At 37.8% G+C, this 16,571-nt stretch overlaps 2 protein-coding genes across 2 annotated transcripts in view; one reads left to right on the top strand and one right to left on the bottom strand.

Annotated features, from left to right (window-relative positions):
• Positions 1-504: 504 nt before the first annotated feature.
• On the bottom strand, positions 505-9,143 carry LOC120595685 (translation initiation factor IF-2-like). Its single transcript, XM_039853995.1, has 4 exons — positions 9,049-9,143; positions 6,982-8,295; positions 2,917-2,977; positions 505-1,355 (listed from the first exon to the last, which is right to left on the bottom strand). Exons 1-2 carry the CDS (start codon positions 9,123-9,125, stop codon positions 7,599-7,601), a joined length of 774 nt encoding a protein of 257 aa, XP_039709929.1. The 5' UTR covers positions 9,126-9,143; the 3' UTR covers positions 505-1,355; positions 2,917-2,977; positions 6,982-7,598.
• The window catches only part of FZD6 (frizzled class receptor 6), a 28,859-nt gene continuing 20,315 nt past the window's right edge, over positions 8,028-16,571 (top strand). The window contains exons 1-2 of the mRNA XM_039853994.1: positions 8,028-8,115; positions 9,049-9,380. Of these exons, the coding sequence (XP_039709928.1) occupies positions 9,204-9,380 (177 nt within the window). The 5' untranslated portion in view covers positions 8,028-8,115; positions 9,049-9,203. The remainder of the gene's footprint in view (positions 8,116-9,048; positions 9,381-16,571) is intronic.

Here is a 16,571-nt window from a genome sequence, read left to right as displayed (position 1 = left end):
CTCACTCCCCTCCCAGTATAGTAGGAATTAGTGGAAATCCTCTATCAACCCCACCCCTAACCCACTGCTAGGGATTTGACCATTGCCTATTGACAGAGCAGTGTAAATATCTGTGCATCTGCTTACACACCTTCCTTTTATCTCACCCATTTGTCTACCTAATTATTCTACAGCATTGCTGTAATCGCAACTCCTTTTTGCCTATTGCTTTTCGATGCCCTAATAGGAACCCTAACTTCCTCTGCCCCTTTAAATTAACCATCAGGCCCTCAAAAGCAAAATGTCAGTCTTATTCTGGGACGTTTTCGTGGAACTTTCTTTTTCTTTTTCTCTTTGTTTTAATGGACTTTATACTCCAGCAGATTTAGTTTGCAGCAAAATTGAGTGGGAAGTACAGAGAGTTCCCGTATACGCCTGCCCTCACAGATGCACAGCCTCTCCCACTACTAACATGCCATACCAGAGCAGTATATTTGTTACAATTGAAGAACCTACGTTGACATGTCAGTATCACCCAAAGTCCATACTTTATATTAGGGTTCACTTTTGGCATTGAACATTCTATGGGTTTTGATAGATATATAATAACATCTATTCACTATTATAGTATTACACAGAATAGTTTCGCTGTCCTAAAAATCTTTTGTACACCTATTCATCCCTTTCTCCCCTCCCCCCAATCCTTTCAACCACTCATCTTTTTTACTTTTTCCATAGTGTTGTCTTTTCCCAAGTGTCATATAGTCAGAATCATACAGTATGTAGCCTTTTCAGATTAGCTTCTTTCAGTTAGTAATATGTATTTAAGTTTCCTCCATGTGTTTTCATGGCTTGGTAGCTTCTTTGTAGTGCTGAATAATGTTCCTTTGTCTGAATGTCCAACAGTTTATTTATCCATTCACCTACTGTCTCGGTCAGTTTGGGCTGCTATAACAAAATACCATAGACTGGGTGGATTACATTAAAAAAAAAAAACAAAAAACATTTATTTTTCACAGTTCTGGAGGCTGAGAAGTCTAAAACCAAGGTGCCGGTGGATTTGGTTTTCGTGAGGACCTTCTTCCTGGCTTGCAGATAGCCGCCTTCTGGCTGTATCCTTATATGGTGGAAAAAGAAAACTCTGGTGTCTCTTTCTGTTGCAGAAAAATCAGACCGGCGAGAAACCAAGCATCACTCGGAGAGTTGGAGAACTCAGGCTTATTACGCCAGTGGTTCCAGAAGAGCTAGCGCTCTGAAGATCTGGGCCCCGAGCTTGGGGGTAACTTTACTTAGGGTTTATCCACACAGTTACAGCTGGCATGGGCCGATTGGCTCCTAAGATTCTCAAACGGGAATTTAGGCAATACATCTGTTATCTAGACAGAACAAGCAAAGGGAATGGTGAGTCTTCACTTAATCTCGAGGTCACCCTCCCCTTCGACCTATGCAGCAAGCATGTTTTTAAGTAGAACAAAGAGCTGATTACAAGGTTAGCCATTTGAGTGGAAAATTCCTCTTCATTTCTTTTCTTATAAGGGCACCAATCTCATCATGGAAGGCCCCACTCTTATGACCTTATCTCTTACCTAATTACCTCCCAAAGATCTCACTTCCTAATACTATCACATTAGTGGTCAAGGCTTCAGCATATTAATTTGGGATGGGGGAAACAAACATTCAGTCCATAACACCCAGTAAAGGATATCTTGGCAATTACAAATAACATTACATAAACATCAGTGTGCAGCTTTTTGTGTAAACATAAGTTTTCAATTCATTTAATACCTAGGAGTATGATTGTTGGATTGTATAGAAGAGTAGGTTTGGTTTTGTAAGAAGCTGCACACTGTCTTCCAAAGGTACTGTACCATTTGACATTGCCACTAGCATCCTCACCAGCATTGGTGTTATCAGCATTCTGAATTTTGATCTTTCTAATAAGTGTGTGGTGGTATCTTGCTGTTGTTTTTAGCATTGTTTTTATTTTGTTTTTGTCCTTTGCTGTTATACATACACTACATTGTGAAATTTTCCTGTTTTCTTTCAAAATGCTTTTGTGAAGGTAATATTTGCTCAATAAGTAAGAGTCTCTTTGGACATCAGCCTCTGCCTTAGACACTACTAATTCCAACCAACCACAAGGGACTTAATGTTAGTTTCTTATACCTTCTTGGGAATACATCTTTTTATCTCTCCTCCCCATCTCTGTCTCTCCTAATGTATCCTGGTCTCACACAGCTCAAGCCTAGACCTGACAATTGTGTTTCTGTTTTCAGCCAATTAAAAAATTTTAGGAAAACATTCCGTAACTCTCATATTTGTCTTATAACTATAGTAAGCCCAGATAATTGCTTTTATAATCTCAGCTGTCTCTAGTTGTTGAATGCCCATGTAATTCTCTTGTCATTTTTACTATAATGAATTTATTCATCAAATTACAATACAATGTTTCATCCAGAGTTTTTACTAAAATGGAAATATTTTATTAATAACATTCCTGTTTAAATCATCTCTCTTTTTTAAAATAAAATTCTTAAGATTATAATTCATTCGATTTGAACAAAAGTATAGTCTTTTAAGTAAAAGACAAGAAGTTAAAAATGAAAGTGATCATCCAAAATTATATTTAAAAAGAGACCAAAATTGACTCGTTTTTATTGTGGTTTTAGTTGTTCATTAGTAGATTTATTTAGAGGCTGAATCCACCTTGAGTGTGAATTCTATTTTCATATACGGCGGGCGGGGGCGGGGGGTGTGGCGCGGCGGGGATATCCAGGCCACAGGAGAGGATAATAAAGAAAACTCTCTGATAGAAAAAAATTCCTCATCATTAACGGCCAGGACAAGAACTGTGGGAGACTTTCCTCTTCCCATGAACTACTCTCCTTTGGCACTAAAGGACTCTAGATCAGAGGGACACAGACTAGCAGGGCTTACCCGGAAGATCTCTTCAGTAAAGAACTTGCATGTACATGTACAGCTCAGTGCTCTAGTTCCCCTTAAACAAACAAACAAACAAACAAACATTTAAAGTTTTGTCAAAGTTATACAAACAAAAGTTAACCAGTTCTACAAGTTTAATATTCATAAGAACATAGGTCAGCAGCCTCCCTAGCCACCATTACCCCTCTCCTAGAAGAAATCAATTCAACTTTTTAAATTGTTTTTAACGGCTTCAAAATCCACCTGAGTTACTCCATTTCCCTGGTCTCTGTTATACTATTTTCCTCCTTTTAAGAGGACTGAATTCCGATTGTGAGGTTCTGCCATTTGAGGGACTCTTTATAAAAGAGTTAGACATAGTTAAAAAAAAGAATGTAAGATTTCAAAAATAAAATTAGATAGAGCTTTGGAAAGGTCCCTAAAGCTTAAGCTTCCTTAGCTTTATGGTAAATCTGCTTCTGCCTTCAAGTGAAAACGTACAAAATATATTGTAGCAAATTATCCTGTTGCCACCTCTAAACTGTCTCCCAATCTATTTACCATGTCTGGAAAACCAAATCTCTCAATAATCTTACATTCATGTTGCTCCCAAAAGCCCATCTCCTCTACAAAATTTTTTCCATTGAACCAAAAAAATAGTGAATTTCTTTAATTCCACTTCCTCTAAAATTTAATTCCATATTTTCCTTCACTTATCACCCTATAACACATATTTATACCATTTGTTTTTAAGGCAGTTTAAAAAATCATATATAGTCATTAGCAACCCATAAAGCACAATTAGGGGTAAAGTTGGTTTTGCATATCAAAGGAAATTAATTTAGTTATTATCTAAACCACTAAATTTGAGGCAGAAGCCTTCTTTTAGTTGCTAAAACTTTAGAGAAAATAACATTTCTAATATTTGACTTAATATGGCTGCTTTGCTAGAAAAAAGCATAAGATATTAAATATTAAAGATGACCAGATGGTAGATACTGAAGCCACTAAAAACAAAATCAAACAGTAAGCTCACAGGCACAAAATGTAACTCAAGGCATAAGTAGAGCTAAAGCTGTTTTTCTTTAGCATAATGAATCTCTTCATTTGCAAATGACAATACCAGAGCTCCAAAGAGGCAATCTTATAGATCAAGCTGTCATTAAAATATGTGGCTCTTTCCTGCAGTGTCATATTACTACTGAAATTTCTATTTTCTAGTAAGACTGGATATATTATTTCTGGACAGCCATAATGGATACAACCACAAAAGGTTAATTGCTACGCTACACAACTGCAGCAATTAGCTTTTAGAGCAGGGAACGACAGGTAATGCTCTTTAAGTGAAAGTTTTTAAATAAAGGCTATCCTCTATGTTTTGTTCATAGACTTCCCTAAATTAAGTCAATAGCCATCAAATTCACACATGTTACTTGGAGGCACTGAGCCATGGGTAGGACTTCAAGGGCTAGGCAGAGTTTGGGAGAGAACTTCAGGAAGAAAGGAGCCCACGCAGTCCAAGTTCCTCTCTTTCCTTCTGTTCTCTTCTCTGTCTCTCCTCAGCCCAGCCTCCTCCAGCTGGAGGCCCCCGACTGCTCTTTGCTCTTCAAGTCCCTAATACCTGGCTATCAGGTCACAAGCGGGTCTACCCACATATGGCTCTAGGCCCCAGCAAGAGGACAAAGGAGGACACTGTACTACATGCCTACATAGTTAAAAGCCACAAATCAAACTAACAAACTGTTAAATAAAATGTCTTCTGTTTCCCAACTTTATCCTAATATGAAATTCTTTTAATGTATAAAGCTATATTTTAGTGAAGATGGGCAGCTATCAAAGATGAATGAATTTAATTATTATTATGTGGCCGCAAGCCTGGTGATGAGCTGGAGATGTTTGGATAAGTAATAAAATAAAAACTTAACACAATTTACAAATTATGTTTGTTTGTTTCGGCAAAATCACTTAATTATGTTGTTATCAAGATGTTCATATAATCAGTGTTTTATTAACGGTAATGCCAAATTATATAACTTTCCTGAGTTAATGTAGCTCTTGGAATTTTTTAACTTAATTTTAACTCGGAGAAACTGTTCTGCTAAGGTAGTAGTAACTGGAATTGTCGATCAAATTCTTAAAACAATATTTACTTTAGAAAATGAAGAATTGGAATTTCTGGCCTGTCTTAGAAGAGCTATAAAGAGCTTAGAAGCCATCATTATATCCTAATAAGTAAAAAAACTGAATGAACTAAAAAGCAACAGTTCTAAGATCTGTCAGAGAGTTGAGGTCACAAAGCAAATTGCTATCCTAAAATTGGAGAGACAGGAAAATACAGAGAATCACAACTTGATGGAGAAGAAACCCATGAGGAGAAACCTGAATAGGGGTTATGAAAATCTGAATTACAACTGATGAATTGCTGGGGCTGTGTGGACAAGTCTGAGAGTTAAAAACTCCACGGAAACCCAGTCTTTGGGGGACCCCCTCACTTTTGTGAGTTTACCTTCCTGAAAGACCAGGAAAGATGTCCATTCCTACCACTTCTTTTCAACATCATACTGGAAGTCCTAGCTAGTACAATAAGACAAGAAAAGGAAATAAAAGGTATATAGAATGGGGAGGAAATAATAAAATTATTTTTGTTTACAGATGACGTGATTGTCTATGCAGAAAATATAAAACAATCAACTGAAAAAAACTCCTGGAACTAATAAGTGATTATGGCAAAGTTGCAGGATACAAGATTAACATAAGTCGATACTTTCCTATATACTAGTAATGAACAAATGGAATATAAAATTTAAAAAAAAAAGGGGAAAAAACCCACCAAAAACACCCCCACAGTACCATTTACATTAGCACCCCCAAAAGTGAAATACATAGATATAAATCTAACAAAACATATGTATATATAGAAGATCTACACAAGGAAACCACAAAATAGTGTCAAAAGAAATCAAAGAAGAACTAAATAAATGGAGAGATATTCGATGTTCACAGGTAGGAAGATTCAATATTGTTAAGATGTCAGTACTTCCCATTTTGATGTATAGATTCAATGTAATCCTAATCAAAATCTCTGCAAGTTATTTTGTTAATACTGACAAATTGATTCTAAAGTTTATGTAGAGAAGAAAAAGACCCAAAATAGTCAACACAATATTGAAGAACAAAGTTAGAGTCTGAAACTACCTGATTTCAAGACTCACTATAAAGCCACAGTAATCAAGACAGTGTGTTATTGGCAAAAAATAAATAAATAGATTCATAGAACAGAATAGAGAGCCCAGGAATAGATTCTTATAACTAAAATCAACTCATCTTTGACAAAGGAGCAAAGGCAATATAATGGCGCAAACATGGTCTTTTCAACATTGTCTTTTCAGTGCTGGAACAACTAGACATCGATATGCAAAAAAAATGAATCTAGTTAGAAATCTTACACCCTTCATAAAAATTATCTCAAAATGGATCATAAAGCTGAATGTAAACACAAAACTATAAAACTCCTGGATGGTAAAATAGGAGAAAATTTAGAAGTCCTTGGATTTGGTGATGACTTTTTGGCTATAATATTTAAGGCACAATCCATGAAAGGAATCATTGATAAGCTGGAATTCATTAAAATTTAAAACTTTTGCTCTGTGAAAGATAAAGTTAAGAAAATTAAAAGATAAGCCACAGACTAAGAGAAAATATTTGCAAAACATATATCTAATAAAAGATTGTCATCCAAAATATACAAAGGACTCTTAAAACTCAACCATAAGAGAAAAAACACAATTAAAAAATAGGCCAAAGATCTTAAAAGACATCTCATCAAAGAAGATATGCAGATGGTACCTAAGCACATGAAAAGATGCTCACCTCATATGACATCAGGGAAATACAAATTAAAACAAGACACCACTGCACATCTATTAAAATGATCAAAATCTGGAACACTGACAACACCAAATGCTAGCAAGGATGTGGAGCAATGGGAACTCTCAAACAGTGCTGGTGGGAACGCAAAATGATACAGTCACTGCAGAAAACAGTTTGGCAGTTTCTTACAGAAACTAACCATACTCTTACCACATGATCCAGCAATGGCACTCTTTGGTATTAACCCGCAAAAATTGGAAATGTCCTCACGAAACCTGCTCACAGATGTTTATAGCAGTTTTATTCATAATTGCCAAAACTTAGAATCAACCGAGACGTCCTTCAGCAGGTAATGGATAAATTGTGGTACATCCAGACAATGGAATAGTTTTCAGCACTTAAATGAGCTATCAAGCCAAGAGGAGACATGGCAGAATATTACTAACTGAACGAAGCCAATCTGAAAAGGTTACATACTGTATGATTCCAACTATATGACATTCTGGGAAAGACAGAACTGTAGTAAAAAGATGTGTGGTAGGCAGTAGCTAAGAGGGAAGGAGCCATGACTAGGTACAGCACATGAGATGATGTGGGTCATAGTTGGTACTAGGTGGCCTTCTAAAGAAGTTTAACTTTTCTATTATAATTTTGAATCAATAAAACTGTTGGTCTGGAATCCCATTCCCACCTGTACCTCTACTTGGTGACTAGACTCCCGAATCAACAGAAGCTTTTTTTAAAAACAAATATAGTTAAACAGGAAGTTACTCAGTTTCCAACTAAGGTCACTTGGACAATCGACTTTACAGAGCAAATTGGCCCATTTAAAATTCTTGGCTCTTGAAATCCAAAATGAAGTGGGTTCTTTTAAAGGAAGTTTTAAATGGGGGATCACCAAGAGCTTTAAAAAAAAGTCTTTCTAGGCTGAACGCCTCCAAGCAGGACAGCGAGATAGGGCACAGCCGCGTCCTGCAGGTACCATAACAGACGGCAAGGTGGAGGGGGCTGCCCGGCCCTCCGCCGCCCGGCACCGTTCGCTCCGCACACCGTCCGCCCCCGCCCAGCCCCGGCTCTCCCGGGGCCATGCCCGGCCGGCGCGGCGCGGCGCGGCGCGGGCGGAGCTCGGGTGGAGCGCCAGGCCCGCCGCCGCCGCCGCCGCCACGGGCCCAGACCTGCCCGCGGCCCCGGCGGCGCAGTCTCGCGGGATCGCTCAGCTCTCGCTCCCCGCGCGGCTCCCTGGGCGGCCGGAGTCCCGGACACCCCCGGAGCCGTCTCAGGTCGCGGGGGTGCGGCGTGGTGGACGGGGAGCTTAGGGAGAGCTGCCTTCGGAGGCCGTCCGAGGTCAGGCTCCTCGGGCCCCGACTAGGCGGGCGGCCGCTGCCCGGCGGATCCCAGGGCGAGCCCAGCCGGCCTCGAGGGGTGCGGGGCGGGCTGGGGGCGCGCGCAGAGCCGCAGGTGCCGGGAAGGCGGCGGCGGGACGGCCGCAGAAGTTTCGGCGAAGTTGGGGCCAGCTCCTGAAAGGTGTTGCCGGGTTCCCGCGCGGCCGGAGACGCTACTGCTCGGCTCTAGGCCTGGGGCAGGTGTCTGGGGTGTGCGGCGAGTTACCCCGCCCGGCGCTGGAAGCCTGGACACGGGTGTGTGTGTTTGGCGGGTGAGGGGTGCGGTCATTCGTGACTCGGGGCCCTCAGCCTTCCTCTCACAGAAACTCCGTCGCCTTCTTGGGACAGACTTGCGTATTTTCCTTTTCGGTGGGATCACTACTCCAAGCCCACGAAAACTAGTTTCGCTCCTCCCCAGGTAGGAATCTGGAAGTCTCTCTTTTGAAAAACAGAAAAGTAAGTAGTTCCCTAGAAGACTGCCACAGAAACGGGCTCTTTAGAGTCTTTAAACATTTTAAGAACTCTTAAAAATGTCTTAGAGTTTCCCTGGGACCCAGTTTTCTTGTGTGTAATAAAATATCCAACAGGGGCTCTTAAATTTTGCGATTCTATTAATCTTTTTTAATTTATTCTCAACCCCCCTGCATTACTTCTCCATCTCTGTCATCCAATGCCCCTTTTTACCCTGTGTTCGGTACAGCACAAATCTATCATCCACTCAGCAAATGATGTAGCCTGGGCCAAGACAGGTGGAAGAGTGTCTGGATAGGATGGAATTTTCCGCCGTTTTTCCAATGCTAGTTACCTATAGTAAAAATCTTAACGTTGCGTTTGGATGTCTACATTTGTGTTTATGACAGATGTTGCTGATATACTCTCTTGATTGTTTTTACAGTAATTGACCTGGAACTCATTTTCAGGAAATGAGCTTCTTTCAAAATGGTGAAATAATGAAATGAGGAATTTGAACATTTTATCTTTGGATGGAAATCGGAGAATGAAAAGAGCGATTAATTCAAGCCATGTGGTAAAAACAGGAATTTGAAGAAAATGGAAATGTTCATATTTTTGTGGACATATGTTTTTCTACCCCTCATAAGAGGGCACAGTCTTTTCACCTGTGAACCAATTATTGTTCCCAGATGTATGAAAATGGCCTACAACATGACATTTTTCCCTAATCTGATGGGTCATTATGACCAGAATACGGCTGCTGTAGAAATGGAGGTGAGTAGTTATTCATACCTTTATAGAAAAATAGTTTATGCTCTGTTCTGTAATACACTACGAATGCGGATTTTTGTTGTTAAAGACAGGGATTCTTTCAGTCGTGCACAAGTCATATTTGGAATAAAGAAACTCTTTGAAAATTATATCGCCTTTCGAACTTACATTTTGTGTACATTTGTGGCCCTGCTTAGTGGATTTGCTTAAGATAGGGTTCATTTTATATGAAGTATAGTAATGAATGATTTCGAAGTATCTTGCACCTGGTAAATATTTTGCTTTCTTGAATCAGTTATGGTAGTTCCTCTAATAATGTGAATTCTGAATTTTTCCTAGTACATTGAATAGGAAATCTATATTGCCTGGACTACATATATTTTCATAAGTAGTTGTGTTCATTTGGTACAGTTTACTGAAGCAAATCAATTATTGAAAGATTTACGAGCTCTCTAGGTAGTGTTTTGTGAAAGTGACTTTTTAAAGCACTTAAATACTCTTTGTAAGATACTTTTTAAAAGAAGCCACAAGTCAGGGGAGGAGCAGAGTGACACTAAATGTTGCCTTAGGTGTCTCAGTTACCTGCCTCTGTTTTAGAGATATGGAGATTGCTAGGGAGGTGTGGGAAGAGTTACCTGTAGTGACAGGGAGGGACCTGCCCTCATATACAGATGTTAGGTTGATAAGTCACCTGAAGGAAAAGACAAATGTTCTTGCAGTTTTACTGACCAAGGATGGTTAAGGCTTTTTCCCCTCAGATTGTTGCTAAGAGCTGCATCCCTATAATTTTAATACAGACACTACTTTAAAAACTGACTAGACTTGATTTTGCAGCTTCAGAAGTCTTCCATTGTTGTTTAGTTGAATAGTTGTCAGACTACCTCATTGTAGACTGATGTCTAAAATAGGAGGGCTTTTAAATACCAAGTTGATGTACTTTAAAAGGGTATTACAAATCACATTATTGTAATCTTTCAGTGGTTTTTCACACCAGTGTAAGATATCATACTGAATACTGAACAAATGATGTAGTGAGGCTTTTCATTGATTAATCAGAACCATTTTATGTTCTAACTTGATTAAGATAAAGTATGTAGTTGAGATACCTTCAAGGGATAATTATATCATTCATTCACATTTTTCTGAAGATAGTACATGTTTTATAATTCATGTCCTATAGAGTTCTGAATTTTTTTTTTTTTAAATCTTCTTCCCTTTCTGTGTAGTAGCTACATACATTTTAAGTTTGAATGCTAACATCCATCTTATAAATATAGGTCATTTAGAGTTCTAGGGAAGAGATGCATCCTGCTATTAAATGCCTATAATGGTAAGATGATAAGAACTAATTTTGTTCTACACATGTCTTTTAAAATCTGAAAAAAAAAGGTTATTTTTTATTTACCTAGCTTCTTTCCCAGGTAATTTTGTGTCTAGACATCAAGAACATTTTATTCTTATGTTCTTTATTTAAAGATATATATATATAATATCTTTACTATTAAGTTTTATTCTATAAATCATATTTCAGTAGGTTTATGCATATAAAAGAAAGTCATCAAACAGTCATTTAATACCAGCATTAACTTAAGTCCTCAAAGAAGGGGAAATGGAAAGACAAAATATCAACCTGAGTCAGACTTTAAACCCCTGTATATCACTTTTTTTGGTCCATAGTTTTGTGTTTATCCTATTACCCCATTATTATTTGTCCCTAGCCAGTGGCATTCTCATTTAGTTCCTATATTAAATATCTGAAATACTATCATTTGAGAGTTATAAGTCACCCTAAATATCATGCAGAGCTTCTTAACCTCTTTTGTGCCATCGATGCCTTCTGTGAACAAGGGAATGTTTTAAAATTTAAATAAAATCAGTAGGATTACAAAGGAAACATATTGAAATATACTCCTATTTGCAGCCCAGGTTAAGAACACCTGAATCCTTCATATATATAGGTGAAGAAACTGAAACCCAAAGAAGTTATGACTTGCTCAGGTCTGAGCACTGATGACACAGTCTTCTCTGTCAGCATGGACTCTGATGTCATCTTTAACTTTTTTTTTTACCTTTGCCTTTATTGGATAAAAAAGAAAATATTTCCTAAGATTCAGAATGTGATGTGTTAATTTAGTCTTTGCTGCTTCTTTGAAAACTTTATTTAAATAAAAATTAAACTGGGAGTTGTTTTTTTTTTATTTTGTATTTTTTTTTTTACCTTTACTCATGTCTCCCTCCTTTTCCTCTCATCTGTGCCTTGAATACAAAATCTCATCAGAATTTTTAGATCAGAAATAAAATCCTTAGCCTTCAGCTGCTCCTTCTGTGGTACCAAAGTGATTTGTTAAAATACAAATCCACATAGTCCACTTGAGGTTAAATTCTTCACGATTTCCCTAAAGCTGGCAAAATAAAGGCTTGACTCTAGTGCAGCACCCAAGGCTCTTCATGTGGCACTCTGCCTTTCTGTCTAGCCTCCCATCTGGTCCCTTCCAAACACTCTGCTTCACTCAAACAAACATATTTGTAGAACTCAGATCCATTTTACTCTCTCTCTCTCTCACTACCATACCTCTGTACATCTATTGTATCCACTGCCTTCTGGGCTCTTTGCCTACCCTCTTCAGCAGCTCAGTTTCCTCAGGTCCCAAAGCAATAACTGTGCTTAGTGAAGCCTTCTTTCACATTTCTCCCAAGCTTATTTAATCAGCTCACTCTTTACACTGTAATAGTACTTAATATATATGACAGTTCTTATTTATTATGCTGTACTGCAATTGTTTACATGGCTCTCTCACTGGATTATGAGCTTGTTGAAAGTAGAGATAGTGTTTATTTATTTCTATCCCTACTGCCCAGTATAGTGCCTCTGAGCATGGTAGATGTTCATTAAAGGCTGAATAAAGAAAAAGGCTGAATAAATCAGCAAAGAGGATTTCCCTTCCCGAAATCTTTACCTTCTACCTCTGTCTTCTGCAGTATCCAAGTAAAAAACATTCTAATATTTTTAGGTGGTTTACATATCGTCCACTTTCTGCCTAAACTTAGTTCTAATAGAATAGTTGACATCCTCTATGTTCTTTTCCCAAATTAGCTTAACACATATTTGTTAGAGTTTATTTAAAGAATTAGATTTTTAACCATCTGTATTTATTTATATGGAGTGAAGGGATCATCTTGAGATTGGACTATTGTATTATAAACCGTATGTGCCAGATTTTTTTCAAACATTGCACTTTAATACTTAAATTTATAGTCCAGTCAAGCACTAAATTACTAACTGTTTTTACTTTTTTAAAAAAGTGTTTTACAACTTCTCTAAAGAACAGATTGAGCTTTACACCTCCAACTCAAGTGTCTGTCTTTGGTTCCTGCTGGTCCCTGTTGAATTTCCACTGTTCACTCTGAATTAATGTTAGTGAGGGGCTGAAGAATTATCTGATGCTTATGGCAACCAGTTGTGCTTTCTTAGCTACCAGAAATTCCATATTAGTCAAGAGATCTATCTCATTCCTCTTTTATGCCTTAACTTTTCATTTTCTGTGATGGCTATCCTGTTTTAAAATTTATAGCATTTGTGGTCATTGCTGATCTGTGATTATATGAGATGGTTTAGAGCAGTGGTTCTCAAAGTTTAGTTCATAGACCAGCAGCTTGTGAGCTTGTTAGAGATGCAAGTTTTTGAACCTCATCCCAACCTATTGTAGAGATAGAGCCCACAAAATTGTATTTAAAAAAGCTGTTCAGATGTTTCTTATGATGTTAAAGTTTGAGACCCACTGATTTAGAACAGGGAATTCTAACTCTTTCTGTAAAGGGACAAATAATAAATATTTTGCCTTTGCAAACCATATAGTGTCTGTCACAGCTATTCAGCTCTGCAGTTGCAGCAATATCAGCCATAAACAATACATAAACAAATGAGTGTAGATATGTTTCAATAAAACTTTATTTACAAAAACAGGCAGTAGTTTGCTAAACCCTAGTTTAAAGTACTTGATAGTGTTGTTAAGGATCATACATGTATAGCAGGTGTAAGTAAACATTCTTGTGCATTCTTATTAATGTTACCTGAATTCTATGTTATTTACTTGACACGATTATTTTTTTTAAGTCAAGTTTATCACAGACAAAAAGATCTGACTGGGATATCCTGGTTCTTTTGTTTCAGAGATTGCTTGAAATCAGAGACTTCAGTTTTTTCCTTATTTTATTATCTGAAGCTAAAGTCATTTGTATTACAAAGAGTTAATTTACAATTCTGAATAGTAACTTGGCTTTATAATGAAAAGGATGTTGTATAGTTTAATTCTCCCAAGTGGAAAAACAAATGGCTGCTGGTTTTCCATTGTGTTCCTTTTTGTTTCATATCAAGAGCATTGTTTCTCAAATTGTTAGGTTGATGTCCCTTGAGAGACCGATTTCATCCAAAAAGAGCTGAGACTGATCTAGGGAAAATGGAAACAGGAATATTTATTTTTCTGTTTGAATTGCCTTCATTGAGGTCTAGGCAAAAGCAAAGTCATGTATTGTGTTGGAATAGCATGTGGTCATTCCACTTTTGAACAGTCTAAAGGGAAGTGAGCCAAAAAAAACCCCCCAAAACAAAACCTTTTCCTTACCACCTGTTAATATGTATTACTGAAATGTCACTATTCAATTAAAAATAAAAAGATGGAGAAAAACTATAAACAAACTTTTAAGAAAAACTATTTGTATCGGGCAGTGGTGTTTAAACATTTTCGTTTTTCTGCTTTTAGTAGAGTCTAGTGAACCCCTTCCTTCCCTCCTTATTCTCTATTCTTATACCACCTCCCCACTCCCCGCTACACAGGCAAGGAAATGTTTAGTGTGGCTAATCTCTTTTTCAGAGAAGGCTTTCTGAAAATAGCTGTTAACTATTGTGAAAGTAAGCTATTGAGTTATTGAAAATGAAATAAATATTAAAATGTTCTAAGTCATTTATGTGTATAGCGGCTACTATTGTGGTTTAAATGTAGAAACCACAAGTTTCCTTTGTGATGATGTGTTAAATTAGTAGAGAAAGTACCTTAACAAATTCTGAGTCTGAGAATCAGGGTTAGACTTGTATGTGAACAGAGGACAGTATTTCCTCTTGGAGGCTCTGCTGATAGGCACAAGGTTCCTACAGAGTCATTCCCTGGTATTCCACAGTCTAGGATATTATTAGTTGTGTCCTCAGGAGAGCCTGTCCACAAAGGGACGTGGTTCTTTCAGACCATGGGGAGACTATTGTGTTGTGATTCTCTTTCCTTGAGAATCTGGCGGGTAAATAATGAAGCCTTATTACTCAAGCTTGTATATTTGTCATGTATTCATTCACTAATGTTATTGAATGTGTAAGTTCCCTAGAATTAGTTTTTCAAGTTACAAGTTTTAAATTAAAAACTTAATTGACACATCACTAGAGAGATTTTTTTTTGTAATGCCAACAAATTACTGTGCATATTTGTCTAATTTCCAAAAGAAAGCCGTTTGGGGGAAACAATGAAAAATTTGTAGTTCTCTCTGCTAAGAAATATTGCAAAAATAGCAAGTTTTCCATTATAGAGATAATGAACATTTTTGCTGTTTATTCTTCTCTTGTATTCCAGGCTCTGCTTTGTTTTTTAAAGAAGTTGACTGCCTAAGATTGGTCACATTCATGAAAATAAGTGGAGTTTTTACCACTTTATTATGCAGTAGCCCATTAATATTCTCAAAGAATTTATTCAAACCCTTGTAACCACTTTGACAGTATTTATTTGGTGAAGTATAGACATTTAAGGATCTCTTTAGGTCTTTAATGAGTCTGTTGTCTAGCTAGGGCCCATCACTTTTTTCACTTTCTCTCCATTTTCATTATCATCAGTAGAAGATGGCTTTCTTTTTGTTGCCATTTTAAAATAAGAAATGAAGCTTTTATTACTTCTCGAGAGTTACTGTGTGTCACGGGAGTAGAAAGCAGAAACCTGAGGTGAGAATCAGACACTTTGCAGTTACTTGGTCTTGTTCACTGGTAAAGTGGCTGCCTCCATGTACCAGTGGGATTCTGATTCATGCTTCAGAAAGTGACAAATGTTTATACATATTTTATGTCTTTAGTACTAAATGAGGCAAAGCACAGCCAAGATACTGCTGCAGGACCACTCTGCTTAGGCTTAGCTTTTTATATTTTTAAAACATTAAAATATCTTTTTTTCTTTTGATTACTCTCTATTAGAATTCTAATCCAGACTTTCTCTTCAGGATCTTACAGTGCCACATATTATTGGTTCCTTCCATTATCATGTCATGAGGGTGCTGGCTGGTGTGTTTTAAGGAAGAGGCAGTAGTATGGGAGAAGTAGGCATTCTGAGAGTGTGAGTAATATGCTCATGCTACTTTCCCATGTCTTTAATTCTGCGTAGGCCACTTGAAGCTGAATGCTATTTGAGTACACCTGATGTCGTGAGTGAGTCAGGTAATACACCATTCGCGAGCAATGGCTTGGGTTGATTACTCTAGATGACCCATAGTTTTGTCCAGTCTGTAGCTGGAAGTATTAGCAAAACCAAGGGGGAAGGTCCCTTTTATTTATGTAGAGTTAATCTCCTCATCGGCATATATCTATGGCCTCATCAGCTTTGTGTCTTAAATATGATGGGCCAGTATAATGTCCTGTCCAATTGTGATGTGGTTAGTTTGTGACAATGAAATTGAAGCTCAGAGGTGAAGAGCTGAGTTTCTTTTAAGGCAGTGCTTCTAGACTTTGGTGTGCATCTAGATCATCTAAAGGGCTTGTTAAAGCACAGATTACTGACACCACCCCCAGAATTCCTCGTTCACTGGTAGAGTGGCTGCCTCCATGTACCAGTGGGATTCCAGTGGATGGTATGCAGAATTTGCATTTCTAACAAGTTCCTAGGGGATGCTAATGCTGTTGATTCACTCTTTGAGAGCCGCTGCTCTGAGGCAAGTTGGTAAGATGTGCTGCTGTCCCTGCTAGGCGAAAGTAAATTGCTTTTGGAGAAAAAAATGTTCAGATTATAGCTGCATGTGAGGTGCCAGGGCTATCCTGATTTGCTACAGTAAAGAGACCACATCTGGAAAAGCACCTTAGCCATTTGATTAAGGTTGCTTAAGATAGTCTATTAATAACATATCCAGTTGTGCAGGAGAATTAAAATGGGCAGGTGCTAAGAATTACTACCC

This window comes from Pteropus medius, unplaced genomic scaffold (genome assembly GCF_902729225.1).
Source record: "Pteropus medius unplaced genomic scaffold, Ma_sr-lr_union100, whole genome shotgun sequence".
Lineage (NCBI taxonomy): Eukaryota > Metazoa > Chordata > Mammalia > Chiroptera > Pteropodidae > Pteropus > Pteropus medius.
This window is presented reverse-complemented; position numbering and strand designations above follow the sequence as displayed.